At 46.2% G+C, this 27,354-nt stretch overlaps 1 protein-coding gene across 6 annotated transcripts in view; it reads left to right on the plus strand.

Moving 5' to 3' along the window:
* Positions 1 to 26,942, plus strand: part of PPP2R2C (protein phosphatase 2 regulatory subunit Bgamma) — a 256,229-nt gene extending 229,287 nt beyond the window's left edge. For 5 of the 6 annotated variants that reach the window (XM_053565965.1, XM_053565969.1, XM_053565967.1 and 2 more), the window contains 3 exons: positions 1,080 to 1,249; positions 4,926 to 5,017; positions 24,056 to 26,942. In XM_053565965.1, the coding sequence (XP_053421940.1) occupies positions 1,080 to 1,249; positions 4,926 to 5,017; positions 24,056 to 24,347 (554 nt within the window). In that variant the 3' untranslated portion in view covers positions 24,348 to 26,942. The remainder of the gene's footprint in view (positions 1 to 1,079; positions 1,250 to 4,925; positions 5,018 to 24,055) is intronic. The other variant, XM_053565966.1, reaches the window with a different exon arrangement.
* The last annotated feature ends 412 nt before the right edge of the window (positions 26,943 to 27,354 follow it).

The following is a 27,354-nucleotide window of genomic DNA, read 5'->3' on the forward strand; positions in this document are numbered from 1 at the left end:
TGCCCTAACCACTGAGCAATAGGCACCAAGCTAGATCTGAGCAGTCTTAAGAAATCCCTCAAGTCGAGCCTTGTGTGGGGGCAGCCTCCTATCTGAGGTCACACACACAAATTCCTAGGGAGGTGTTAATGTCCGGTAGTTCACTGTGAAGTAAAGCACCACTGGTGTCCATCTCCTCTGATGAATCAGTGGGAGAGAGGAATTGTCCTCTCATCACCACCACAGAGGGTCTTCCTCTGTGATAAGGGATATGAGTCCTCCTGCCTGTATTTCAGGGCTCCAGCTGTTCCCTTGATCTCTGCCCCAGGCAAATACAAATCTCCACAATGGGCATTTGCTATGCCTGTTAACTGGGCAGGAAACAGCCTAGTTAAAGTATCTTGCCAGGCCTTGCCACAGCATCTCCTATGGCTAATATTTTCATCAGAGTGTTTACGGACCCAGTAGGGTTGTTAGTAAGGTGTATCCCAATAGGCCAGAGTTCTAGGAAAAGCAGGAGACTTGCTCAGATAAGAAATTTAGCAGCAGCTGGTTTACAGGTAAACTAGCTGACTTACCCTTTGTTCCAACTCACTTGGTGTACTTTTTAATTTTTCCCTTTCTCTGGGGGCGTTTTCTCTTGGTGGAGGATACTGTCTAGCAGTCGGGAATGTCAGGACACTTTTGCCGTGTGGCATCCAGCATCACCCACAGAGGGCAGCACGCGGAATATAGAGCAGGGTTCTTCCAGCCCCTGACACCCTGGGCATGGAGTGCAGCCATCCGCGCTCGGTTCTCAGTTCCGGGCATTTTATTGGGGGTTAGATGAGAGGATATAAGGGAAGGCTCAGCACAAAATTCGACTCGGAGTAAGTGCCCTGTAAACATTGTTCCCACAGATGAATCCTTCCAAGAGCCAGCTCTTTCCTCCTTGGGAGACAGTTTAGGCCCATTGCCTGTGAAATGTTTTGTTCTAGTTCTGATGAAGGAAGAAATGTCTGTAAAACAGCGTGAACCCAGGCGCAGGGCAGCGCTGCCTGTCACTCCGGCCCCACGGGCAGGAGCAGCTGGTGATGGTAGTTGCTTCTCTGTCTTTGCAGTCTTCGAAGAGCCCGAGGACCCCAGTAACCGTTCCTTCTTCTCAGAAATCATCTCCTCCGTGTCAGACGTGAAGTTCAGCCACAGTGGCCGGTACATGCTCACTCGGGACTATCTCACGGTCAAGGTCTGGGACCTGAACATGGAGGCGAGACCCATAGAGACCTACCAGGTGGGCACCTGGGTAGGAAGCGCTTACCCTTGGGGTTCCCTTCCCTGGGCTGAGGTCCCCATGGACGGAGCTTTCCCAGCCAGGGCCGGCTCTCACATGTCCATCTGTAGACATTGAGGCTCAGCCCAGCATCCAGGGAACCGTGAATGCCCGTGAACTAAGCCTGCAGTCCTGGCCTACGGCTGCAGGAGGGGAGGGACATGGAAACAGAAGAGATTCAGGCTATGAGGACAGAGTAAGCATTGCCCTTCCCAGGGGGCATCCTTAAACAGTGTGTGCAGAGGGGAACCAGGGAGCACATGACGTTTCTAGAGCCTCAGCACAGGCTCATGAGCCAGGCGCACAGGGCCACACATGGGGAACCTTACTGGAGAGTATTATTATTTTTCTGTTACGATTCATCCAGATATGTTAGGGGGGAGAAAATGAAATTCACATGATGTTAAAATAAATGGTAGACTTGGAAGAAATGTGTGACTGCTTCAAAGCTGGTTTCAGTTATGTGTCCAGCTGGAGAGATGGGGAAGGCTTCTTGGAGGACGTGGTGTTTATGCCGGACACGGAAGGATCTACAGGGTCTGCAGAAGTGGGCAGGTGTTTCCCGCTAGAAAGCCCACCTGATTTCTCACAGCATCACCAAGTAGTAGGTGCTCACGGGGTGCCACATACTTAATGTCTGTCACCTCTATTCCTCGCTGCCCTGTTTGGTGGGGATAGAGCCCAGGGTACTAAGAGGCCAGGACAGGAGGGAGCTGTCTTACAGCTGGGCAGTGACAGATTCAGAGTTCAGACGTCCCTCCCTCCCTGCCAAGGCATGGAGGTGTCGTAGGAGGCAGAGGCCTCTCTGGGAAGGGGTGCTGAGTCTGACCTGGGCCAGAAGTGTGCTCCCGGGAGTCACATGACCACAGGGTGTCGGCTGGCACCAGCCCCTTTGTTAGCCACCTATGTTCACTTGAGACCCTGTGTCTCCCCCTCTTCCCCTACCCCTGGCCGTCTGCTCATAACACACACTCCAGGCCAGGGTCAGCCCTTCCTCTGTCCTCTGGAAATGGCAGAGAAGCAAGATGGGACAGGCCCAGGAGCAACTGTTCTGCCACCCCACCCCACCCAACCCCTGGCCAGGAGACAACTCAGGGAAGTGCCTGACTCTGCCTCCCTCAGGCCCCTCAGCCCGTCACAGCCCTGTAGTCAGTGAAGTCTCATGCACCCCTGAGACTCTGTGTAGCGTTTCCTGTGGGCATTTTGTGGGGAGAAGGTGAGATCCTTTGGAGATTCTTATGAAGGCCCCAGCAAAGCAGGACGAATCCTCTGGAGGACGAGACCCAAAGCCAGGCACTTGCATTTGGCCAGGTCAATCTGTTGATTCTAAAATAATAATTGCATGAAAGCAACACAACAACTCACATTTTTGGTGTCCTATTATTTGGTGGAAATTGTGTCTAGCTGGATTGTGTTTGTCTGACTTGCAGTACAAATAGGGGCTATTTTTTTCCCAACACGAGAAGTCTGTAGGGCAGCCAGGCATGGGGTATCTGGCTTCATGCCCTCATTAGTGTCCCAGTGGTTCCTTCCATGGTCCAGTCCACCAGCATCTGGGTGCTGATTTTCCACTGTCATGCATGGGTACCTCTGGTGGCAAAATAGCTGCCACAACTCTAGGCACTTTGACTACATTCCAGGCAGGAAATGGGGAAATGCAAAAGACCATGTCCATGGGGTCTGTTTCATGATCTAAAAAGGTTCCTCAGAATTCTTTTCAGAAGACTCCACACATTTCATTGGCTAGAATGAGTCCCTGGAAGGCACCACAGGGGCTGGGAAAATTAGTAGTTTTACAACTAGTTAAGGAAGGTAGGGTTAAGGGGTTGGGGATGGGTGTTGAATGAGCCACATTGACCTAAATCTTTGGCCTATTTTGCCTTATCTAAGCCTCCCAGCTGTCCTTGGAGGTGGGGTCAGTATTCCCCCATCCCATTTGATTTAAGTGGCCTGTGGTGACAGAACTAGCAAGGAGCTCTTAGATAAGAGTTCACGTGTCTGTGGAACTGACACTTCCTCACCCTGCCAGCAGAGGGCAGCAGATGCTCCGTGCACTGGAGAGAGAACAGCGCAGGCGTGAGAGCATCACTAAGGCTGCTGCACTAAGCGGGTGGACAGACAACAACGCAGCCAGGAGTGAGATGTGGCACTTTAAATTCTGTCTGTTGCCATTTGTCCCCTTTGAGTTGAGCTGCTACACATACACAGAGCTAAACTCTGGGCCTCGCCCACAAGGGTCCTGGGCAGGCAAGAGTCCAGTGAACATCAGCGTGGTTGGGCTGTGAGCCAGGGGTGGGGTTGGGGGTGCGGGGTAAGCAAGGCTCATGGGAAGGACCCTGGGGCTGGAGGGATGAGCAGGGCCGAGCCCCACAGAGGGGAGCCAAGCAGCTGCCCAGCTTCCCTGTGTGCCATGAGTAGCCCTTCCCCCAGTTCTGTTCCCCTCGCCTGCTGTTTTCCTTTGTAACCCTCCCTGCCCGTGCCAGCCAGGCTTCTCCAGAGAAAGAAAAGCAACAGGCTGGAGATGGAGGGAGGAAGGGAGGGAGGAGAATCTGAGGAGCTGGCTCCCCAGTGCCTGTGCAGCTGTGGCAGGTCCACATCTTCAGGGAGGCTGGGGAACCCAGTGAGGAGTTAACAGCTCCAGTCAAGGAGGGCCACATGCTGCCACGTCCCCTCCTCCCCAGGCAGGTGAGTTTTTGTCTGTTCAGGCTGGTTGGATGAGGCCTACTCACATTATGGAGAGCAACATGTTTTACTCAGTCTACAGATTTAAATGTTAATCTCGTCTAAAAAGTACCTACACAGAAACGTGTACAGCCAAGTTGGTACATGCAATTAACCATTGCAGGGCCCCTCACTTTCTCCCCCCAGGCTTCAGAGCCCAGAGTGGAGATCAGACTTCATGCCACACGGGTTATCTTTCCCCACAAGGGGCAGAGCCCGTGCTTATGGACCCAGCAGCAGCCCCATTCTCGGCAGTAGGATTGGGCTGCAGTGAGAGGGATGGGGGTCCTGGGGCACGCCCATCTGCTTCTGTGGTGCCAGGTGATGGGGAAGGGTCCTGGTCGGCGACTGACAAGCTGTGTGACCTTGGGACAGTCCCTCAACCCCTCTGAGCCTCGGTGCCTCACATTGTGGACAGATGGTGCCACCTGCCAAGATGAGATGCGTGAGAAGCCACTCAAGGCCCTCTTTTTGGATGTCCCCTTCCTTGATGAGGGTGGCCCTCGGTTCATGGTTCATCATGGAGATCATCCTCCCAGGGCATGACTCACAGCAGCCCTGTCCCGCACCTAGTCCCAGGGCAGCCCATGAGGTTAGCACCGTAAAGATGAGGAAACAGGCTCAGAGAGGTGAAGTCATTCTTCCAAGATCACATAGCCGGGGGAGGGGCAGAACCAGGATGTGGCCCCCAGGAGGTCCTGGCCCCTGTGCTGTGGGTGTCCCAGGGAACTCTGCTCCCTGCTGCCGTCCTCTCTCTGGTCGCACAGCTCAGGGTCAGCCGTGTGTTGTGAGACCTTCCCGTGACCAGGGCCATGTCAGTTACCATACCCTGCTGGCTCTTCAAGACACTTCCTGTGGAAGGGGCCAGGTTAGTTGGGGTGCCCCATCCACTCACGCTATCCCCTCTGCTCACCAGGTCCACGACTACCTTCGGAGCAAGCTCTGCTCTCTGTATGAGAATGACTGCATTTTTGACAAGTTTGAATGCGCCTGGAACGGGAGTGACAGGTAACCCCCAGGCCCGGGGCCCGCAGCCTTGCAGTGGGGAGAGCTTCCTCAGTGTCTCATCCACCTCATGGTGGGGACAGCTTCTGCCCACAGGGGCCTCAGCTGGCGACCTGGACCAGATGCATCACATGGTAATAGGCCTTGATGAATCAGGCATCGGAATAGGGTGCACCCTCTCCCTAGCAGGTACAAACTGTCAGTGCACTAACTCAAGGTGCAGGAAGTGAAACTTTTGTCATCTCTGGTAACTAAAGCTAATGTTCTGTGGGTGGCAGTGGGAACATATGTAGTCAGTTCAGGGTTCCCAAGGATGTGCCCTAGCCAGCTTGTCAGGGGTGAGGCTGTACCCCAGCACCTCAGTCTCCATGGGGAGGAAAGGGTTTGGCCCTTTATCACTGCCATCTGTCCCCACCTGTGTGCCCTGAGATACCCTTGCTCCTTGGACATTGTTTCCACCTGCCCCTCTCCCTGAAATCACTGCTGTGTCCACCTCTTTCTGGTGACGACCCCAATTAGGCCCACTGGGGGTTGGGACCCCTTCCACGGCTGGCCCGTGACCCACAGGGCCAGCTGCTCTCACAGCCCTGCCAGTCTGGGATGTGACCTGCAGCATCTGATGTGTGTTCTTATGCCACCCAACCCGGACAGACATGGACAGGGAGGCCTGTGGCAGGGGCCACTTGGGATCCTCACCTCTGGGTCTCTTATTCTCGTGGCCCAGGGATTCTCTCTCTAGCCTGGAGGTGGAAAAATCCCACCTTCCAAGTCACCTGGCTTCCTGCTTGGGGTCCCACCAGGTGTAAGATCCTGAAAGAGAAAAGCCAACTCTCCTGTAGCTGCGGAACTCACTGTGGCCTGTCTGTGCTCCTCCTGTTGTCTCCTTGAGGACAGGACACCCCTGACCCCGCTTCTGGGATCCAGAAGAGGGTCTCCAGGGGACAAGACAGGAAGGGGTACAGGCTACACTGGCTGCCAAATCAGAAAATCACCCATCACGTTTTCATTAAAGGAGCCGACGTGGTGTTGCCTCCCTCCCCACAGCGTAGCCCAGGGTGGTGGGTAAGGAGAGTGGAGTGAGAGCCAGCAGCCCTGACCCAGATGTCACCAGGGTTGTGTGTCCACCACGTGGATGGTCATGTGACAGGCTCTCTGGAACTTTTGAGAGTGGCCAGCACTGGTCAGTCATGTGAGAGCAGCTGTGCTGTGACCTGTGACTTTGGGCAGCATGCTGGAATATCAGAGTAGGCGTGTGAGGAGGGGAGGGACAGCCCCAGGAGGGAACCATCCTGAAAGCAGGGCTGGCTCTAAGTGGCTCAAAGCCATTGTGTCCAGGGACAGAGATTCCCTAGAGCTGCCAACATCCTGGAGTTGCCCAGACCCTCAGGGTCTCTCAGCAGAGCCGTGCATGGGCCAAGGTGGTAGCCAGTATGTGTGTGGGGGGGGGTCCTTTGAATGACACTTGGAAAACCAGGATGGCTCCCCAGCCTGAGATTTGGCTGACCCCAAACATCCCAAGGAGACAGGATTCCCCACAGACTCCTGAGCTGCAGGTCCTGACACATTTGGGGGATCTGTGTGAAGGGTCACAGTGGATTTCGGGGCAGGGGGTGTGTGTCATTAGAACTGCAAGAGAGGGACTTGCTGTAAAAAGGTGATGCCAACCCAGCTACTGTGTATGTTTCTGGGGCACCTTGTGACCGTCTGCCTGTCTTTCCCCCATGTTGCCACCAAGGGGCGCTCGTGGCCAGGGACCTGCAGCCGCCCTGTCCTACCTCTCACCCGCCACTTCCGGAGTGCCCTTTACACCCCAGCCACACCGTCCTGGTGCCCCTCCCAGCTTCCTTCCACCCTCCTCCCTCATGCCTGCACCACCACACTGCCTTGGAGCACCCTGCACCCGATGCTGCTGTCACCTTCTCCAAGGAGTCTGTGTGTCCTCTCCGTCCTGCTCCCAGCCTCGTGGTGACGATTTCTTCTTGCCTCTGTCCTTGTTTGCCTCCCCCACCAGTGGGGTGCCCTCACTCGGGGCCTCATAAGTGTCATGAGTTGTTGACATCTTTGGAAGGCCCAGAAGGTGCCACCTCCTTGTACTTCATTCTGCCCCCTCCTCTGAGGCAAGGTTGCCCCATGGACGGGGATCCGAGATAAACAGACTCTGGTTCCTCCTTCCAGGAGCTTAGAGGCTAAGGGGAGAAGCAAGGACCCCAAGTCCCTGCAGACCAAAGCCCACCTTCTGAATCCCGCCCAGCTCCCAGGTGGCTGTCCTCACATAGATGGGAAGCTTACGGTGTTCCTGTTTGTAGATGGCCCTGCAGGGAGCTGCTGACACCACACCAGTGGGTGTCTGACAGCCCTGGCCAGAGCCTTTACTTGACTCCAGCAAGGCGAGTACAGCAGGCTGGTCCTAGTCCACACTCTACTATTCTCACACAGTGTGCTGGAGTAAGTCTCTGGGCCTCAGTCTGCTCACCTGATTCTAATCAGCTGTGACCTTTGTTGTTTTGAAGAGGAGACCACGAATGTGAAGCCCTTGGCAAGGTCTCTGCCCATGTTGGTAGTGGGTGCTCCGGCAACTTGGCCCTGCCTGGTTATCCTCCTGACCCTCCAACACCCAGCTCAAATGCCCCCTCCTCCATGAAGCAATCCCTGATCTGTTCTGCCTGGGTAGAAGGGATTTGTGCCAACCAAGCATCTTCCATTGCAGAAATCAGACAAGCCTGAGTCTGTTCTGAGAAGTCCTGGGCAAGGCTCCACCAAGGACTGTTTGGGGCCATCTCCTTCTCTCCATCCTTTCCCTTCTCCCCTGCTTCTCCTTACACACTGACCTCATCCTCTCCCACTGAGAACAGCATCCCCCTCCCTGCTGGGATGACAACTCCAGAGAGTTCCACTGTCCATTATCCTCACTGCCCCCAACTCATCCCTCAAGTCTACATAAAACTCTCATGGAATTTGATTGGCTTTGTTTGGGTTACTTGCTCACTTGTTAACCAATCAGCATAGACATGAGTATCACCTGCCACAGTGGGCCAGGCCAGGGAGCGAGTAGAGCTCTGGGGACGAGAGCAGCCGGCATTGTGATCCTGGCATGCAGATGAGGAAACTGAGTCTCGGGGAGGTGGAGCAAACTGCCTAGATGCAAGCCAGGGCGGGGCTGGCCTTTTCTCTGTTAAGGGAGCCTTCTGGAATTTAAGGGAACGTTTATGAATTTGAGGAATGGGCCATCCTTTCCTAGCATTGGGTTGTGCAGTACTGGGACTTGGTGTTCCAAGATGAGTGAGGCCTCTCCCCTGCCCCCAGAGCACGCGCCTGTCAGCTGAATCTGCACCTGAATGGCAGGAGGATGAGTAACTACATGGGCTGCGAACCATTTTAATTATTTCGCTCTCCTTCCACTGAATGCATCAGGAGAAGAGCACATTGTGTGAAATCACCTGCTTCAGGCTTTTTTTGTGTGTGATCTGTTCCCTAAAGAACAAAGAGGGCCTTTCCCTCTTTGTTGGGTGTGGGAGGGAGAGTGGCCTCCCCAAGCCAGACCCCCTCTCCCACCCCAACACTCCATGCCTAGGCCGGGCACTTCCCTGGGAATTCTCCCTCCATCATCATCTGTCTACTTCCTTTTCATGTGTGTGCGCATTGATTTATTTTGTTTTTATTAAGTCATAAACACATAGATCATGTATACATTAATGCATTTATGGGGTACAATGTGCTGATTTCATATACAATTTGGAATGCTTATATCAAACTAGTTAATATATCCTTCACCTCATTTACTTATTGTGTTAAGACATTTATACTCTATACTTAATAGATTAGACACGTACCCTTGCAATATGAACCGTAGGGGTAGTCCTGCCATTTACCCTCCCTGCATCAAACCTCCCCCCTCCCTCCCATCCCCTTTCTCTTCTCTCCTGCATCCGGGGCCATAATTGTGATTTATCTTTCATGTGAAAGTGTGAGTAATTGTAAATTGATTTCATAATAGTACTGAGTACATTGGATACTTGCTCTTCCATTCTTGAGATACTTTACGAAGTAGGATATGTTCCAGTTCCATCCAGGTAAATATAAAAGAGGTAAAGTCTCCATCTTTTTTTATTATTATTATTAAAATCATAGCTGTGTACATTAGTTCAGTCAAGGGGTATAATGTGCTGGTTTGATATACAATCGGAAATATTTTCATCAAACTGTTTATCGTAGCCTTCTTGGCATTTTCTTAGTTATTATATGAAGACATTTGTATTCTGCATTTAGTAAGTTTCGCCTGTACCCATTCTAAGATGCACCCTACGTGTGGCCCCACCAATTACCCTCCCTCCATTCCAACCTCCCCCCTCCCCTCCTCTCCCTTGGCCCTTTCCCCATATTCTTGTGTTATAGTTGGGTTATAACCTTCATATGAAAGCGATAAATTAGCTTCATATGGCTGAGTACATTGGATACTTTTTCTTCCATTCTTGAGATACTTTGCTAAGAAGAATATGTTCTAGCTTCATCCATGTAAACATGAAAGAGGTAAAGTCTCCATATTTCTTTAAGGCTGCATAATATTCCATGGTATACATGTACCACAATTTGCTAGTCCATTCGTGGGTTTATGGGCACTTGGGCTTCTTCCATGACTTAGCAATTATGAATTGGGCTGCAATAAACATTCTGCTACAGATGTTTTTGTTATATTGTGATTTTTGGTCTTCTGGGTATATACCTAGTAAAGGAATTATAGGATCGAATGGCAGGTCTATTTTTAGATCTCTGAGTATTCTCCAAACATCCTTCCAGAAGGAACGTATTCGTGTGCATTCCCACCAGCAGTGTAGAAATGTGCCCTTTTCTCCACATCCACACCAACATTTCTGGTTTTGGGATTTTGTTATGTGGGCTACTCTTACTGGGGTTAGGTGATATCTCCAAGTAGTTTTGATTTGCCTTTCTTTGATGATTAAGGATGATGAGCATTTTTTCATGTGTCCGAAGGCCATGCACCTGTCTTCTTTAGGGAAGTTTCTCTTCAAGTCCTTTGCCCACGCTGAGATGGGATCACTGGTTCTTTTCTTGCTAATACGTTTGAATTCTCTGTGGATTCTGGTTTTTAAACCTTTGTCAGAGGTATAGTCTGCAAATATTTTCTCCCATTCATAGGGCTGTCTGCTTGCTTTACTTACTATGTTCTTGGCTGTGCAGAAGCTTTTTAATTTTTGATCAGGTCCCAGTAGTGTATTTTTGATACTGCTTCAATTGCCTGGGGAGTCCTCCTCATAAAATATTCACCCAGGCCGATTCCTTCAAGAGTTTTTCCTGCACTTTCTTCAAGTATTTTTATAGTTTCATATCTTAAGTTTAAATCTTTTTATCTGGTGAGAGTCTATCTTAGTTAATAGTGAAAGGTGTGGGTCCAGTTTCAATCTTCTAAAGGTTGCCAGCTAGTTCACCCAGCACCATTTGTTAAATAGGGAATCTTTTTCCCGCTGAATGTTTTTAATTGGCTTGTCAAAGATCAAATAACAGTAAGTAGCTGGATCCATCTCTTGGTTCTCTATTCTGTTCCAGACATCTACTTCTCTGTTTTTGTGCCAGTACCATGCTGTTTTGATCACTATGGATTTATAGTACAGTCTCAGGTCTGGTAGCGTGATTCCTCTTGCTTTGTTTTTATTTCTGAGTAATGTCTTGGCTATTCAAGGTTTTTTTCTGATTCCATATAAAATGAAGTATTATTTTTTTGAGATCTTTAAAATATGACAATGGAGCTTTAATAGGAATTGCATTAAAATTACATATTGCTTTGGGTAGTATAGACATTTTAACAATGTTGATTCTTCCAAGGCATGAGCATGGTATGTTTTTCCATTTGTTAACATCTTCAGCTATTTCTTTTCTTAAAGTATCCTAGTTCTCTTTATAGAGATATTTCACATCCTTTGTTAGGTAAACTTCCAAATATTTCATCTTCTTTGGCACTACTGTGAAAGGAATAGAGTCCTTGACTGTTTTTTCAGCTTGGCTATTGTTGGTATACATAAAGGCTACAGATTTGTGGGTGTTGATTTTGTAGCCTGAGACATTGCTGTATTCCTTGATCACTTCTAAAAGTTTTGTAGTAGAATCCCTGGTGTTTTCCAGATATATAATCATATCATCTGCGAAGAGTGAAAGTTTGATCTCTTCTGACCATATGTGGATACCCTTGATCCCCTTTTCTTCCCTAATTGCAATGGCTAAAACTTCCATTACAATGTTAAAGAGCAATGGAGACAATGGGCAGCCTTGCCTGGTTCCTGATCTAAGTGGAAATGATTTTAATTTAACTCCATTCAATATGATATTGGCTGTGGGTTTGCTGTGGCCTCCATTAGTTTAAGAAATAGCCCTTCTATACCAATTTTCTTAAGCATTCTGATCATGAAGGGATGCTGGATATTATCAAATGCTTTTTCTGCGTTAATTGAGAGAATTATATGGTCTTCAATTTTTAGTTTGTTTATGTGCTGAATTACATTTATAGATTTACGTATATTGAACCAGCCTTGAGACCTTGGGATAAATCCCACTTGGTTGTGGTGTATAATTTTTTTGATGTGTTGTTGGATTCTGTTTGTTAGGATCTTATTATTTTAGCATCTATATTCATTAGTGATATTGGTCTATAATTTTCTTTTCTTGTTGGGTCTTTCCCTGGTTTAGGGATCAAGGTGATGTTTGCTTCATAGAATGTGTTGGGTAGTATTCCTTCTTTTTCTATATTTTGGAAGAGGGTTGGTAATATAGGTACTAGTTCTTCTTTAAAGGTTTGGTAGAATTCTGACGTCAAGCCATCTGGTCCTGGGCTTTTCTTTTTAGGAAGATTTTGCATAGTTGATGTTATTTCAGAACTTGATATAGGCCTGTTCAACATTTCGACTTCATTCTGGCTAAGTCTTGGTAGGTGGCATGCTTCCAAGTATTGGTCAATTTCCTTCCGATTTTCATATTTCTGAGAGTAAAGTTTCTGATAATATTTGTTAAGGATTTTTTCAATTTCTGAGTGGTCTGTTGTTATTTCGTCTTTACCATTTCTGATTGATGAGATTAGAGATTTTACTCTTTTTTTCCTGGTTAGGTTAGCCAAAGGTTTATCTATTTTATTGACCTTTTCGAAAAACCCACTTTTTGATTTATTGATCTGTTGTATGATTCTTTTATTTTCGATTTCATTTAATTAAGCTCTAATTTTGGTTATTTCTTTACTTCTGCTGGGTTTGGGGTTGGAATGTTCTTCCTTCTCCAGTTGCTTGAAATGTCCCATTAAGTTGTTAACTTCCTCTCTTTCCATTTTCTTGAGGAAGGCTTGCAGTGCCATAAATTTCCCTCTTAGGACTGCCTTTGCAGTATCTCAGAGGTTCTGATAACTTGTGTCTTCATTGTTGTTTTGTTCCATAAATTTGGTAATTTCCTTCTTAATCTCATCTATGACCCATCTATCCTTCAGCACAAGATTATTTAGCTTCCATGTTTTTGTATGAGTAGGCAGATTCCTGTTGTTATTGAGTTCAACTTTTATTCCATGGTGGTCTGAGAAGATGCAAGGAATAATTTCTATTTTTAAAATTTGCTGAGGTTAGACTTGTGACCTAGGATGTGATCGATTTTGGAGTATGTTCCGTGGGCTGATGAGAAGAGTGTGTATTCAGTTTTGTTGGGTTGAAATGTTCTGTAGATGTCTGTTAAGTCCAGATGTTGAATGGTTAAGTTTAAATCTAAAATTTCTTTGCTTAGCTTCTTTTTGGAGGATCTATCCATCACTGCTAAAGGGGTGTTAAAATCTCCGACTACTATGGAACTGGAGGAAATCAAGTTGCTTGTGTCTGTTAGAGTTTCTCTTATAAATTCAGGTGCATTCTGGATGGGTGCAAAATATTAATAATTGAAATCTCATCATATTGAGTATTACCTTTAAGACATATGAAGTGTCCATCCCTATCCTTCCTTATTTTGGTTGCTTTTAAGCCTATTGTGTCTTCGAATACAATTGCAACACCTGCTTTTTTCTGCTTTCCATTTGCTGGAATATAGATGACCATCCCTTCACCTTGAGTCTATATTTATATTTTCAGGTAAGATGAGATTCTTGTATGCAGCAGATATCTGGCTTGAGTTTTTGTATCCAGTCAGCCAACCTGTGCCTCTTTAGAGGACAATTTAAACCATTCACATTAATTGAGAATATCGATAAGCCTTTCGAAAGTCTGGTGGACATTTTTAATCCTTTTACAACTGTGGAAGTTGAAATTTGGTCAAAATTTTCTGGGTGGGTTTACTTTTATGGTGGAGGATTACTCTGGTCTTTATGAAGGATAGGTCTGAGAATATCCTGGAGTGCTGGTTTAGTTATGGCAAATTTCTTCAACATGTGAATGTCATTGAAGTATTTAATTTCTCCATCATAAATGAAACTCAGTTTAGCTGGATACAGGATCCTGGGTTGAAAGTTATTTTGTTTTAGGAGATTAAAAATTGATGACCATCCTCTTCTAGCTTGAAAGGTTTCAGCAGAGAGATCTTCAGTTATTCTAATATTCTTCCCCTTATAGGTTATAGTTTTCTTACGTCTGGCTGCTTTCAGAATTTTTTCCTTCATATTAACTTTAGTGAAATTGATTATGATGTGTCTGGGGGATGTCTTATTCAGGTTGAGTCCTGCTGGAGTTCTGAAACTGTCTGCTATCTGAATTTCAGAATCTCTTGGCATGTCTGGAAAGTTCTCTTTCATAATCTCATGAAGAAGAGACTCTGTGCCTTGTGAAGCCATTTCGTCACTTTCAGGGATCCCTATAAGGCGAATATTGATTTTCTTTGAATTATCCCAGAGCTCTTTGAGAGAGTGATCAGTTTTTGCCCTCCATTTCTCTTCCTGTTTGAAAGTTTGGGAGTGTTCGAAAGCTTTGTCTTCAGTGTCAGAAATCCTTTCTTCTGTTTGCTCCATTCTTTTACTGAGGGATTCTACTGTGTTTCTCAGATCTTTGAGGGCTGCAACTTCTTGTCTCAATGTGTCAAAATCTTTGGTCATTTTTGTCTTTGAATTCGTTGAATTCTTAAGATATCTTTTGGATTACTGCTTGGAATTCTAATTTGATCTTATTTGCTATCCATATTCTGAATTCGATTTCTGACATCTTAGCCATTTTTTTTTTTTATGCATGGGATCTTGTGCTGTGTCTGCTTTGTTGTTCCTTGGGGGAGTTTATCTACTCTGAGTGCTAACCCGGGGCACGTCATTTAACCCCCAAGCTTCAGCTCCCTGCTCTGCCCACCTCCTTCGGGTGTGTCAGATCCATGTGACCACCCGCAGTGCTGGGCCACACAATGTTCAGTGTCTACTCCAGACTGCCAGGGCTGACCTGAGGAGCCCCATGCCTGCAGTCCCCTTTCCCCCAGCTCTGCCTTGCCCAGCCTTGGGACACTGTGGGACCCAAGATGGCCTGGGCAGCACCAGCTTCACCAGCCCGCAGCTTTCTCTTTCTACAAAACCACATATAGGGGTGAGTCCACTGGGTCTCGAATGGACTCTGAACAGTATTGGGGCACCCTGCTGTTGGGGTCTGCCTTTCTTCCGTGAGAACAGCTCTCATTCTTTGGTGTTTGCTGTGGGCTCCTTCCTTTCTGAGGCCTTGCCTCATCCTGAGATGTTGATAAAGGTGAAACATGTTCTCCCTGTCTGAGGGTCACATGAGCCCCATGGGCAGCCACTGGGTGCACACCAGCCCTGGGGGCCAGCCTATGAGACCTGGGGTTAGGCTTGTCCTGGGTCCTCCCTGGCACAATGACTTTAAGATGCAAAATTGCAGGTTCTGGGATGTTTGTGGGCTCAGCCAGTACTTAGTCCTGTTCTGGGTGGTCACATTGTAGTGAAGTCCCCAGGACGTAATGTAGACAGGCGCTAGACCCAACACAGCCTACCCTAGGGCAGCTGATGGCGGAGGACAGGGGAGGGTTCCACGCCCACTCAGCTGTGGGCCCATCACACCTCCTGAGCACCTTCCAGGCCAGGGTTGGGGCCAGGGTGCCTCCCCACATGCCATTTAACTATCTCTGTAGCAAATAGGTCTATTCACAGGAATTAAGGTTTAGAGGCAGAATTTTAGAACAGAAAAGAATAGAGTGAGAAAGCACATTTGAATTTTCCACCTACCCTTCCTTCACTCCAGGGACTAGACGAGTCTCTTAAGAAGGCAAAACTGTGGGCCGTTCCCACAGTCTCCCCGGATGGCTTCAGAGAAGTCCCCAGGCTCCTGCCCCGGTCTGCCTCATGTCAGCATGCACAGGAGTGGCTTTGAAAGGTCATTTCATGCCTTCTGAGATATCAGTGTGGCTGCCTGTGACCCTCCCACAGCACCAGTCCCCTCATTCATTCCTCCTGCACCTAGTAGGCACCTGCTGGGCACAGGCATCTCTGAACCTGAAAGTCCAGCCCTGAGTGACAAAAGGTTCCTTCCTTTAGGTCATTCTGTTTCAGAACCGCTGATTGCAATCTCAAGTGAGCCAGGAGCAATCCTGTCCATGCCAGTGGCTCTGTTTGGCTCCAGGAGTCCTGCAGGGAGAGGGGCAGCACAGTAGTGGGCTGTAGTTAACAATAATTTATTGTATATTTCAAAATAGCTAGGAGACAATATTTGAAATGTTCTCAACACAAATTAAAAATGTTTGAGGTGACAGATATCCTCAACAGCCTGAAGTTCTACCCCCTGCAGTGTGCAGAGTGTTTGGTCTTTTCCTGAGAGATCTGGGCATAGTGTGAACCGCTGACCATTAGATCAGAATCTGTGACTACTGGGGTAGAAAGAGGGCATGGAAAGAAAGGGACACTGGGCGGGAGGAGGAGCAGTTCCCTGGTTATGACTTTCCCTGGCCAATGGTGGTGTTAACCCTTAGTTTGGGCTGTGGGGGGTGTGTGTGCAAGAACCCCACCCTGCTCTAACAGTGCCCTCAAGTGGGAGAGCAGTTGCCTGGTGTGGACTGAGTTCAGTGGGCGGGGCTGGTCCCCAGCTCCAGGTTGGCAGGCAAGCAGAGGCTTGCCAGGTGTGGACTGAGACCTGAGGGGAAGGGCGTAGTCCCCTGACTCCAACACAGCTGGCAAGCCTCTGGGTGTGGACTGAGACCTGCGGGCAAGGGTGTGGTCTCCTGACTCCAACTGGGCTGGTGGGCAGACTGAGAAAGGTGGATGGAGGTGTAGTTCACAGCTCCAACTGGGCCAGCAAGCAGATAAGTGAACACCAGTGTGGACTGAGTGTGGGGGGTGGGGGTGTGGACACCTGACTCCATTTGTGCTGTTGGAGATCCTAGGATCCATCTCTGCTGAGCAGGGTTTATACTGCCTGAGACACTTTGATTGGAACTCATGTCTGGGGCTGTCCACCCTGGGACACTCTGAGGTTGACCTTTGAAGTTCTGTAGCAGAAAAGAACTGAAGGGTGGGAGTGGGGTGCCACAGCTGTCTGTATCTGTCCACAGCCAACATTTAAACCTATTACTGTGGCTTCTTAGGATAGGGTAGAGGTTGGCTAATACCAAAACAGAGCTGGCTTGCTATCTCACCAAGTAGGTCCTCAGAGTCTTCAGCCAAACCTCTGAAAGGGGCCTTTGTAAGGTTGTAGAGGATAAGCCACAATTACAAAGCCCAGCACTTTGGTAAGGGGCTATCTCTACTACCTGGGAACCCCATTTCAATCTCACCCTACCAGTTCTGATAACCAAACAGTGGAAAATGAACATGGTGCAGAACCAATGGAAGAACTCTGGCAACATGAATAACCAGAGTAGATTACTCCCACCCCCAAAATGACAAAGGAGACACAACTGAAGATGCCCTGCGTAGACAAATGGCTGAAATGTCAGAAATTGAATTCAGAATATGGATGGCAAATAAGATGAATAGAATGGAAGAAAAGTTAGAAATTGAAATCCAAAGAGTAGTTCTAAAGTTGTCTCAAGAAATTAATGAATTCAAAGACAAAGTCACCAAAGATGTGGACGTAACGAGGAAAGAGATAGCAGAGTTCAAGGAAACGAAAAAGTTAGTCAAGGAGCCCCAAAATACAGTAGAATCTCTCAGTTATAGAGTTGGCCACACAGAAGAAAGGATCTCTGAAATTGAAGACAAAGTTTTTGAACATTCCCAAATGCTCAAACAGGCAGACAAATGGAGAGCAAAAACTGATCATTCCCTGAGAGAGTTGTGGGATCACTCCAAAATATCAAACATACGCCTTATAGGAATTCCTGAAGGAGAAGAGGATGGTCCTAAAGGTACAAATGCTTTACTCTAAGAGATTATGTAGAATTTCCCAAGCATTGCAAGAGATACAGAACTTTAGATAGCAGACAGTTTCAGAACCCTAGCAAGACTCAATCCAAATAAAGCATCTCCTAGACACATTGTGATTAACTTTGCCAAAGTTAAGATGAAGGAAAAAATTCTGCAAGCAGTCAGATGTAAGAAAAGCATCACCTACAAAATGAGAAATATCAAAATGACTGCAGATTTCTTAGCTAAAACGTTTCAAGCCAGAAGAGGATGGTCATCGTCCTTCAATCTCCTAAAACAAAACAACTTCCAGCCCAGGATTCTGAAATCCAGCTAAACTGAGTTTCATTTGTGACGTAGAAATCAAATACTTTAATGATACACATATTGAAGAAATTTGCCAGAACTAAACTAGCTCTCCAGGATATTCTCAGACCCATCCTCTACAGTGACCAGCACAATGCTTTACCCCAAAGTAAACTTACCCAGAAATTTTTGAACAAAACCCAATGTTCACAGTGGTGAAAGGATTAAAAACGTCTACTGGACATTCCAAAAACATAACACCCAAAACACTACCAGGCTTATCAATTCTCTTAATTGATGTGAATGGATTAAATTGTCCTCTAAAGAGGCACAGGTTGGATACATAAACTCAGACCAGGTATCTGCTGCATACACGAATCTCATCTTACCTTAAAGAATAAAAATAGACTCAGGGTGAAGGGATGGACATCTATAATACAGGCAAATGGGAATCAGAAAAAAGCAGGGGTTGCAATTTTATTTGCAGATACAATTAGCTTTAAACCAACAAAAATAAAGATAAGGATGGTCACTACATATTTGTCAAGGAAAACACCCAACATGCTGAGATTTCAATAATTAACATTTATGCACCTTACCAGAATGCTCCTCAATTTATAAAGCAAAACCTAATGGATATGAACAGCTTGATATCTTCCTGCACTATAATGGTTGGAGATTTTAATACCCCTTTGACATTTTTAGATAGATCCTCCAAGCAGAAACTAAACAAAGAAATATTACGCTTAAACCTGACCCTAGAACAAATGTACCTAACAGACCTCTACAGAACCTTTCATCTTAATAAAACTGAATATACAGTCTTTTCATCAGCCCACAGATCATCCTCCAAACTTGATCATATCTTAGGACATAAGTCTAACCTCACAATTTAAAAGACTAGAAATTATTCCTTGTATCTTCTCAAAGAACCATGGAATAAAAGTTGAACTCAACAGCAACAGGAATCTTCATACTCAAGTCATGGAAACTAAATAATCTTAGGCTGAATGAAAGCTGGGACAAAGATGAGATTAAGAAGGAATCACCGGGTGGTGCCTGTGGCTCAGTGAGCAGGGCGCCAGCCCCATATACTGAGGGTGGCAGGTTCAAACCCAGCCCTGGCCTAACTGCAAAAAAAAAAAAAAAAATAGCTGGGCATTGTGGCGGGCGCCTGTAGTCCCACCTACTCGGGAGGCTGAGGCAGGAGAATCGCCTAAGCCCAGGAGTTGGAGGTTGCTGTGAGCTGTGTGACGCCATGGCACTCTACCGAGGGCAATAAAGTGAAACTCTGTCTCTACATAAAAAAAAAAAAGAAAGAAAAAATAAGAAGGAAATCACCAAATTTTTGGAACAAAATGATAATGAAGACACACATTATCAAAACCTGTGGGATACTGCAAAGGTAGTCCTAAGAGGGAAATTTACAGCATTGGAAGCCTTCATCAAGAAAACAGAAAGAGAGGAAGCCCACAACTTAATGGGTCATATCAAGCAACTGGAAAAGAAAGAACATTGCAACCCCAAACCCAGCAGAAGAAAAGAAATAACCAAAATTAGGGCAGAATTAAATGAAATTGAAAACAAAAGAATCATTCATAAGATCAACAAAACAAAAAGTTTTTTTTTTTAAAGATTAATAAAATTGATAAATTTTTGGCCAACCTAACCAGAAACATAAAAGTAAAGTCTTTAGTATCACCTATCAGGAATGATAAAGGAGAAATGACAACAGACACCTCAGAAATCAAAAAAATCCTCAATGAGTACTACAAAAAAACCTCTATTCCCAGAAATATGAAAATTTGAAGGAAATGGACCAATATCTGGAAGCACGCCACCTTCCTGGACTCAACCAGAGTCCAGGAATAAGAAATCTTGAATAGACCTATATCAACCAATGAAATAGCATCAATAATACAAAATCTCCCTCAAAAGAAAAGTCCAGGACCAGATGGCTTCACATCCGAATTCTATCAAACCTTTCAGGAGGAACTAGTACCTATATTATACAACATTTTCCAAAGCATAGAAAAAGAAAGAATACTTCCCAACACATTCTATGAAGCAAATATCACCCTGATCCCCAAACCAGGAAAGGATCCAACAAAGAAGGAAAGTTATATACCAATATCATTAATGAAAATTGATGCAAAAATATCTAATAAGATCTTAGCAAACAGAATTCAACAACACATCAAAAAAATTGTACACCATGATCAAGTTGGTTTTATTCCAGGGTTACAGGGTTGGCTCAACATATGCAAATCTATAAATATGATACATCACATAAATAAAATAAAAAACAAAGACCATTTGATTCTCTTAGTTGATGCAGAAAAAGCTTTTGATAATATCCACCATTCTTTCATGATCAGAACACTTTAAAAAATAGGACAGAGGGTGAGGCCTGTGGCTCAAAGGAGTAGGGCACCAGCCCCATATGCCGGAGGTGGCAGGTTCAAACCCAGCTCTGGCAAAAAACTACAAAAAAAATAAATAAATAAATAGGGATAGTAGGGACATTTCTTAAAGTGATCAAGGCCATCTACAGCAAACCCATGGCCAATATCATTTTGAATGGAGTAAAATTGAAAACATTTCCACTCAGATCACGAGCTAGACAAGGATGCCCATTGTCTCCACTGCTATTCAACACAGTAATCTAAGTCTTAGCCATCGCAATCTGGCAAGAGAAGGAGATCAAGGGTATCCAAACAGGGTCAGAGGAGATCAAAGTCTCACTCTTTGCTGGTGATATGATCTTATACCTGGAAAATCCCAGCGACTCAACTACAAAACTCTTAGAAGTGATCAAGGAATACAGCAGCATCTCAGGATACAAAAGTAATACTTACAAATCAGTAGCTTTTATATATGCCAACAATAGTCAAGCTGAAGATATAGTCAAGGACTCTATTCCTTTTACAGTAGTGCCAAAGACAATGAAATACCTGGAAATTTACCTAACAAAGGACGTGAAAGATCTCTATGAAGAGAATTATGAAACTCTGAGAAAAGAAATAACTGAAGATGTTAGCAACGGAAAAACATACCATGCTCATGGCTGGGAAGAATCAACATTGTTAAAAAGGTCCATACTACCCAAAGCAATCTACAGATTTAATGCAATCCCTATTAAAGCACCATTGTCATACTTTAAAGAGCGTGAAAAAATAGTTCTTCACTTCATATGAAATCAGAGAAAAGTCAAATAGCCAATATATGACTCAGAAATAAAAACAAATCAGGAGGTATCATGTTACCAGTCTTCAGGCTATACTATAAATCTATAGTGATTAAAACAGCATGATTATGGTGCAAAAATAGAGAGGTAGATGTATGGAACAGAATAGAGAACCAAGAGATGAACCCAGCTACTTATCATCATTTGATCTTCAACAAGCCTATCAAAAATATTCAGTGGGAGAAAGACTCCCTGTTTAACAAATGGTGCTGGGTGAACTGGCTGGTAACCTGTAGAAGACTGAAACTGGACCCCCATCTTTCACCATTAACAAAAATTGATTCTCACTGAATAAAAGATGTAAACTTAAGACATGAAACTATAAAAATACTAGAAGAGAGTGTAGGGAAAACACTTGAAAAAAATAAGCCTGGGAGAATATTTTATGAGGAGGACCCCCCCCCCCCGGCAATTGAAACAACACCAAAAATGCATTACTGGGAATCTGATTAAACTAAAAAGCTTTTAAACAGTCAAGAGCACAGTAAGTAAAGCAAACAGACAGCCTTCAGAATGGGAGAAGATTTTTACAGATTATGCTTCTGACAAAAATCTAATAACTAGAATCCACAGAGAACTCTAATCAATAAGAAAAGAACAAATAACCCCATTTCTATGTGGGCAAGAGACTTGAACAGAAACTTCTCTGATGAAGACAGGCACATGGCCTACAAACTCATGAAAAAATGTTCATTTTTAATCATCAGAGAAATGCAAATCAAAACCACTTTGAGATATCATCTAACTCCAGTAAAATTAGCCCACCTCACAAAATCCCAAAACTACAGATGTTGGCATGTATGCAGAGAGAAGGGAACACTTCTTCACTGCTGGTGGGAATGCAAGCTAACATGACGTTTTGGAAAGATGTTTAGAGAATACTTAATGAACTAAAAGTAGACCTATGTAGAGACCTACTGTTTGATCCTGCAATTCCTCTACTAGGTATATACCCAGATGATCAAAAATTATTTTACAACAAAGACATTTGCACCAGAATGTTTATTGCAGCCCAGTTCATAATTGCCAAGACATGGAAACAGCCCAAGTACCCGTTGACTCATGAATGGATTAACAAACTGTGGTGTATGTACACCATGGAATACTATGCAGTCATAAAAAAGATGGACACTTCACATCTTTTATGTTTACCTGGATGGAGCTGGAACATATTCTTCTTAGTACAGGATCTCAAGAATGAAAAAAAAGTATCCAATGTACTCAATACTACTATGAAATCAATATATAATCACCTATAAACTTATACAAATGGTAAAACATAACTCTAGTCCAGAAAGTAGAAGGAAAGAGGAGAGAGAGGGGAGGGGAGGAAGGAGGAGGGAGGGTATTTGGGGGAACCTCACCTAATGTGTATGATGCAATGGTACATTTTAAAACTATTAAGAAAATAGTATAATTGTTATGGATGTGTTAATCAGTTCAATGTAAGCATTTCACATTGTACATAAAATCAGTACACTGAATCCCATAAATGCATCAATGTACACAGTTATGATTTTTTTTTTTTTTTTTTGTAGAGACATTGTTTCACTTTATTGCCCTCGGTAGAGTGCCGTGGCCTCACACAGCTCACAGCAACTTCCAACTCCTGGGCTTAAGCAATTCTCCTGCCTCAGCCTCCCGAGTAGCTGGGATTACAGGCGCCCACCACAACGCCCAGCTATTTTTTGATTGCAGTTCAGCCGGGGCGGGGTTTGAACCCGACACCCTCGGTATATGGGGCCGGCGCCCTACTTACTGAGCCACAGGCGCCGCCCACACAGTTATGATTTAATAATAAAAAATAATAATAAAAAGAAACATTGTTACAAGAGGCCTGTACCCCAGCCAGGCCCAGAAAATCTGATTGATTCATGCCCCCAGTGTTTGAAGAAGCCATCTCCTGTCCTATCCAGGCGTGCCATGACCTCCGCTCACCTCCTGCACCTCTGCTCAGTGTGGGCTCCTGTGTGACTTGGGCAATGCTGAAGCCTTGTCAGCGACGGCCCTCATCTGTGTGTAACCCTTGTAAACCCAGGGGTTCACATGGTCCTGTCTCAGATCAGCTCCAACAGGAAAAAAGAGATTTCCATTTTTGAGGGGGTTGGATTTCCACTTTCTACACACCTCCCCAAAGAGCCTTAAACATAATCCCTTCTTCACCTTCGTTTTTTGCTCCTTCCCACCCGCCAGTTACCTAACACCCCACAGCTACTCACAGAGGCTGCAATTTCTCTCCTGCCCCTGGCTATGCAGATTCACTTACCCTTTCCCACCCAACAGGAACCCCTTTTCCTTAGGAGAGGCAGGGAGAAGGGAAATGAAGAGGGCAAGGAGAAAATTATCTTCAGTGGGACAAGAAGTCTGGCCCTGGAGGGAAGGGCAGGTCTGGTTGACTCTGAAGCCTGCCCTGTGTGGCCAGTGAGTCACGCCCCCGCCTTCTGTGTTTATTTCCCTCTGTAGCTGCAGAGTCTGTTTGAAAGCCTAGGGCTTATGGATGGAGCTGGAACATATTCTTCTTAGTAAACTATCTCAAGAATGGAAGAAAAAGTATCCAACGTATTCAGTCCTACTATGAAACTAATTTATGGCTTTCACATGAAAGCTATAACCCAGTTCTAACCTAAGAATATGGGGAATGGGGAGAGGGAGGGAATGGAGCGGGGAGGATGGACGGAGGGAGGGTGATAGGTGGGATTACACCTGTGGTGCATCTTACAAGGGTACATGTGAAACTTAGTAAATGTAGAATATAATTGTCTTAACACAATAACTAAGAAAATGCCAGGAAGGCTATATTAACCAGTGTGACGAAAATGTGTCAAACTGTTTATAAAACCAATGTATGGTGCCCCATGATCGCATTCATGTACACAGCTATGATTTAATATTAATAAAAAAGAAAAAGAAAGCAAGCCTAGGGCTATCTCTTCTGGACTAGCAGGGAAGGACGGGAGGGTAGTTTTATTATGTTTGGGGCAGAACAGTAAAGGGGTCTCAGCTCCTGCCCCCAAAGGGGGTGGTGACAGCAGCTAAAATTGAGTGGTTCAAGCGACCCTGAGAGGTAGGCAGACTCGAGGCAGGCGGGGGCTCCTTTTCTGGGGAGGTCCTGCAGGCTCGGGGGGTTATTTCACGAGAAGAGGCAGGTTTCTGTGCTTTCTGGCCCCCTACCTGATGCTTCTCCGTCTCCCGCCAGCGTCATCATGACCGGGGCCTACAACAACTTCTTCCGCATGTTTGACCGCAACACCAAGCGGGACGTGACCTTGGAGGCTTCTCGCGAGAGCAGCAAGCCCCGGGCGGTGCTCAAGCCGCGGCGCGTGTGCGTGGGCGGCAAGCGCAGGCGCGATGACATCAGCGTCGACAGCTTGGACTTCACCAAGAAGATCTTGCACACCGCCTGGCACCCGGCCGAGAACATCATCGCCATCGCAGCCACCAACAACCTGTACATCTTCCAGGACAAGGTGAACTCTGACATGCACTAGGTGAGTGAGTGGAGGCCCCGGCCCCGGCCCCGCCTGCCCCTGCACCCAGCCGCGCGGAGTTGTCCCCGCCGTGACCTTCACAGCCACAGCGTGGAGGAGGGGAGGAAAGGCAGCGGCACCCAGGGCAGGGGTGGCGGTGTGTGGACCCTGACGCCTGGGCCCCCGCCCCTCCAGCTTCCCCAGGCCGGAATCACCTCTGGCAGCCACTGTCTGCTTCACAAAAAGGGAAAGAAAGGTTCACAGCTATGGATCATCAAATGGACGTGACCGTCGCCTTCACAGTTCAGGGCTCCTTCGTTCACGTGCCCTCCCATCTCGGTCTGCGGCCTTCAGCACATTAATAGGAATTTTTATGTGTCCAGGTTAATTTTTCACTCCAGTGGGTCCTCTGGGTGGGGGGAGTCTGGCGCCACATGCCCCCTGTGCCTCACTGGCCCCAGACACGGGCGCTGCGGAGAGACGAGGAAGCTCAAACAGCCAGCCAGGGAGTCCCTGGATTATAAATGGAGAAATTTGCCCTGTCTTCAGAGCTCATTCACTCACCCTTGCTTTTTGGATGGTGAATTCGTGCTGAGAATTTGCAGATGGGATTCAAGCTTTTCTTTTAGGTTTCTGAACATCTTTCAGGGTCCTGGGGCCCAGGTCTGGTGGGGCTTCCTGGGAGGAAGGGGAGGGGTCGTTTGGTGCTGTGTGGCTGGTCCTCACCTCATCCCACCACCACCAGCTGAGCCTCTGCCAGGTGCTGGGGGTGGAGCCCAGCCCAGAGGCACGCTCATTTCATCCCCAACCATCTCTGGGGCTCTCCCTCTGTCCTCCAGTATTCTCTTGGCACCTCCCAGGACCTGACCCCAGCTCCCACCATGACCTTTGTGAAGTCCCTTCATGGATGGGTGTCCACTCACTTCCTCCATAAACACCACTTGATCCTGCCAGGCTCTGGGAGAGGTCAACATGGTTACCCTCTCTGTCCACTTGCGGAGCAGATAAACCAGTTGCCCAGGGCAGGTTACAGCTGCACGGTGCAGTCAGGAGTCCCATCAAGGTCTCTGCACAAGACTCTTTCCAGTCCAGCACGTTGCAGCTCATGCTAAAGCCACAGTCTAGTAGGGAGTTCTGGACAGGAAAGGCTTCCTTGTCTTGTGAAATACAAGGGTCCTGAGAGAACAGGAAGATGGGGAAGACCCTCAAGTGGGTCCTCACTCTGCCTGGTGACTTCAGGAGCTCAGCCCTCTCTGGAACTTCTGGCTCTACCCCATGTCTGCATTGAACTGCCTCCAGGAGGACATCGCATGTTAGGATGATGGTAGGGTATGTTTTCTTTAAGGACCACGTAGACCCCAAGGACTCTGTCGTTTGGAAGCTCTTCCCCTCTGAGGCCGAGGGACGAAGAGAATGTGCTGTTTCCACAGTAGATCTTCCCGTCCAGCCCACCCACCCAAGACGTCTCTGCTCATGGAACTGGCAGAACCATGCGGCTCGGCTTTTTGATTCAGAACGCAGATCAGCCCCAGCTTCTTTTATTTTATTTTGTTTATAAGATGAAACATAACCCAGGAAATAGACCTAACGGAGACTCTTCTCAGTGGATTATGGCATACTTCATGTGTTTAAAAGCACAACATGCATGTGCGCTCACTTCCGGCCATAGAACATTTATTTACACAGGAAAATGGATCCATTCTTTTTTTGTTTTAATCAACATGAATGAAGAATGTTTGTTTATATATCACTGTAAAATCCAGAAGACCTGGACAGTATTATATGTACATATCTATTCTAACTAAATTTAACAATCAAAGGATTGGATCACCTTTTCCCCCCTTGTAAAGAGGTTCAGGAATGTGGTAAATTGTATAGAAATCTTGTTGAAGCCAAAATCCAGCTCAGAGGGCCTTACACAATTTCTTGGATATTTGGCATAGTCATCTCCCTTTGTGAGTCCAATGTTAAGAGAGGAGACTTGCATTTACAGCTAGAGGTTACTGTCAAATATTAGATTTAACATTTATCATCTTCAAAATACAAACATTACATGGTCTTTAAAAGGAGTTCCTAGTTCTTTACTTCTGTTTTAAACTTTGGGTAGCAGCCCAAAAAGGGAATTAAAAATATATAGAAAAGAAAGAAAGGAATAAATCTTCTCCAGAGAAAAGTATGTGTTTGGATTCCTGGAAAATAACGACATCCAGAGCAAATTGTGAATAATAAAATGTGCGCTGAGAATATACGTGGGGGAGGGACAAAACTAGACATGGAGGCAGGCCCAGTATAACAGCCACAAACGTCACATCCTTGCTCTGCTTACATTCTCCGGTCTTGAATGTCCAGGTATTCACACGGTCATTGTGAAGTTATTGGGGTCTTTTTGATTCTGTTTTTAACCTGACTTTCCCCGAGGATGAGGCTGGGGGTGGTGGTGGTACAGGGTGTGGTAGTAAAGTTGTCCAGTTGGTCACTTTGGACCCTGTAATTCTTCGGTGCATTCTTTTTTCTTTGGTGTCTCACAAGTTATTCAACTGTTGAATAAAACTATAAATATGTTAATACCAGCTTTTTCCAATAAAATAACAAATGTTACATGTAAAGTGAGGCTCAGAATGCTGTTTGTTTTCCAGGAGGCTGCAGGGAGGTGGAGCACTTTGGGAGGCAAAGATGTGTTGGCATGCAGGCAGCCTTTGCCATAGGGAAGCTTGGTTCACATCTATTACATCTCCCAGTTAACGCAATTCACAAAACTTTCTGAGCTCTGAACTCACCCTGAAGAAGTGGAGCTGATAGTAATATTCCCTAGCTTCAGGGTGTGGGGAGGGGCAAGCCGTAGGTGGGCAGTGCTGACCAGCGCACCCAGTGCACAGCACTCAGTCTGTGGTGACAGTCACTTTGTCTCTTTTTGCCATGTTTCTTTCTTTTTATTTTTCCTTTTTTTTTTTTTTTTTGAGACACTCTCAAGTTGTCATCCTGGGCAGAGTGCCGTGGCATCACAGCTCACAGCAACCTCAAACTCTTG

This window comes from Nycticebus coucang, chromosome 17 (assembly GCF_027406575.1).
Source record: "Nycticebus coucang isolate mNycCou1 chromosome 17, mNycCou1.pri, whole genome shotgun sequence".
Lineage (NCBI taxonomy): Eukaryota > Metazoa > Chordata > Mammalia > Primates > Lorisidae > Nycticebus > Nycticebus coucang.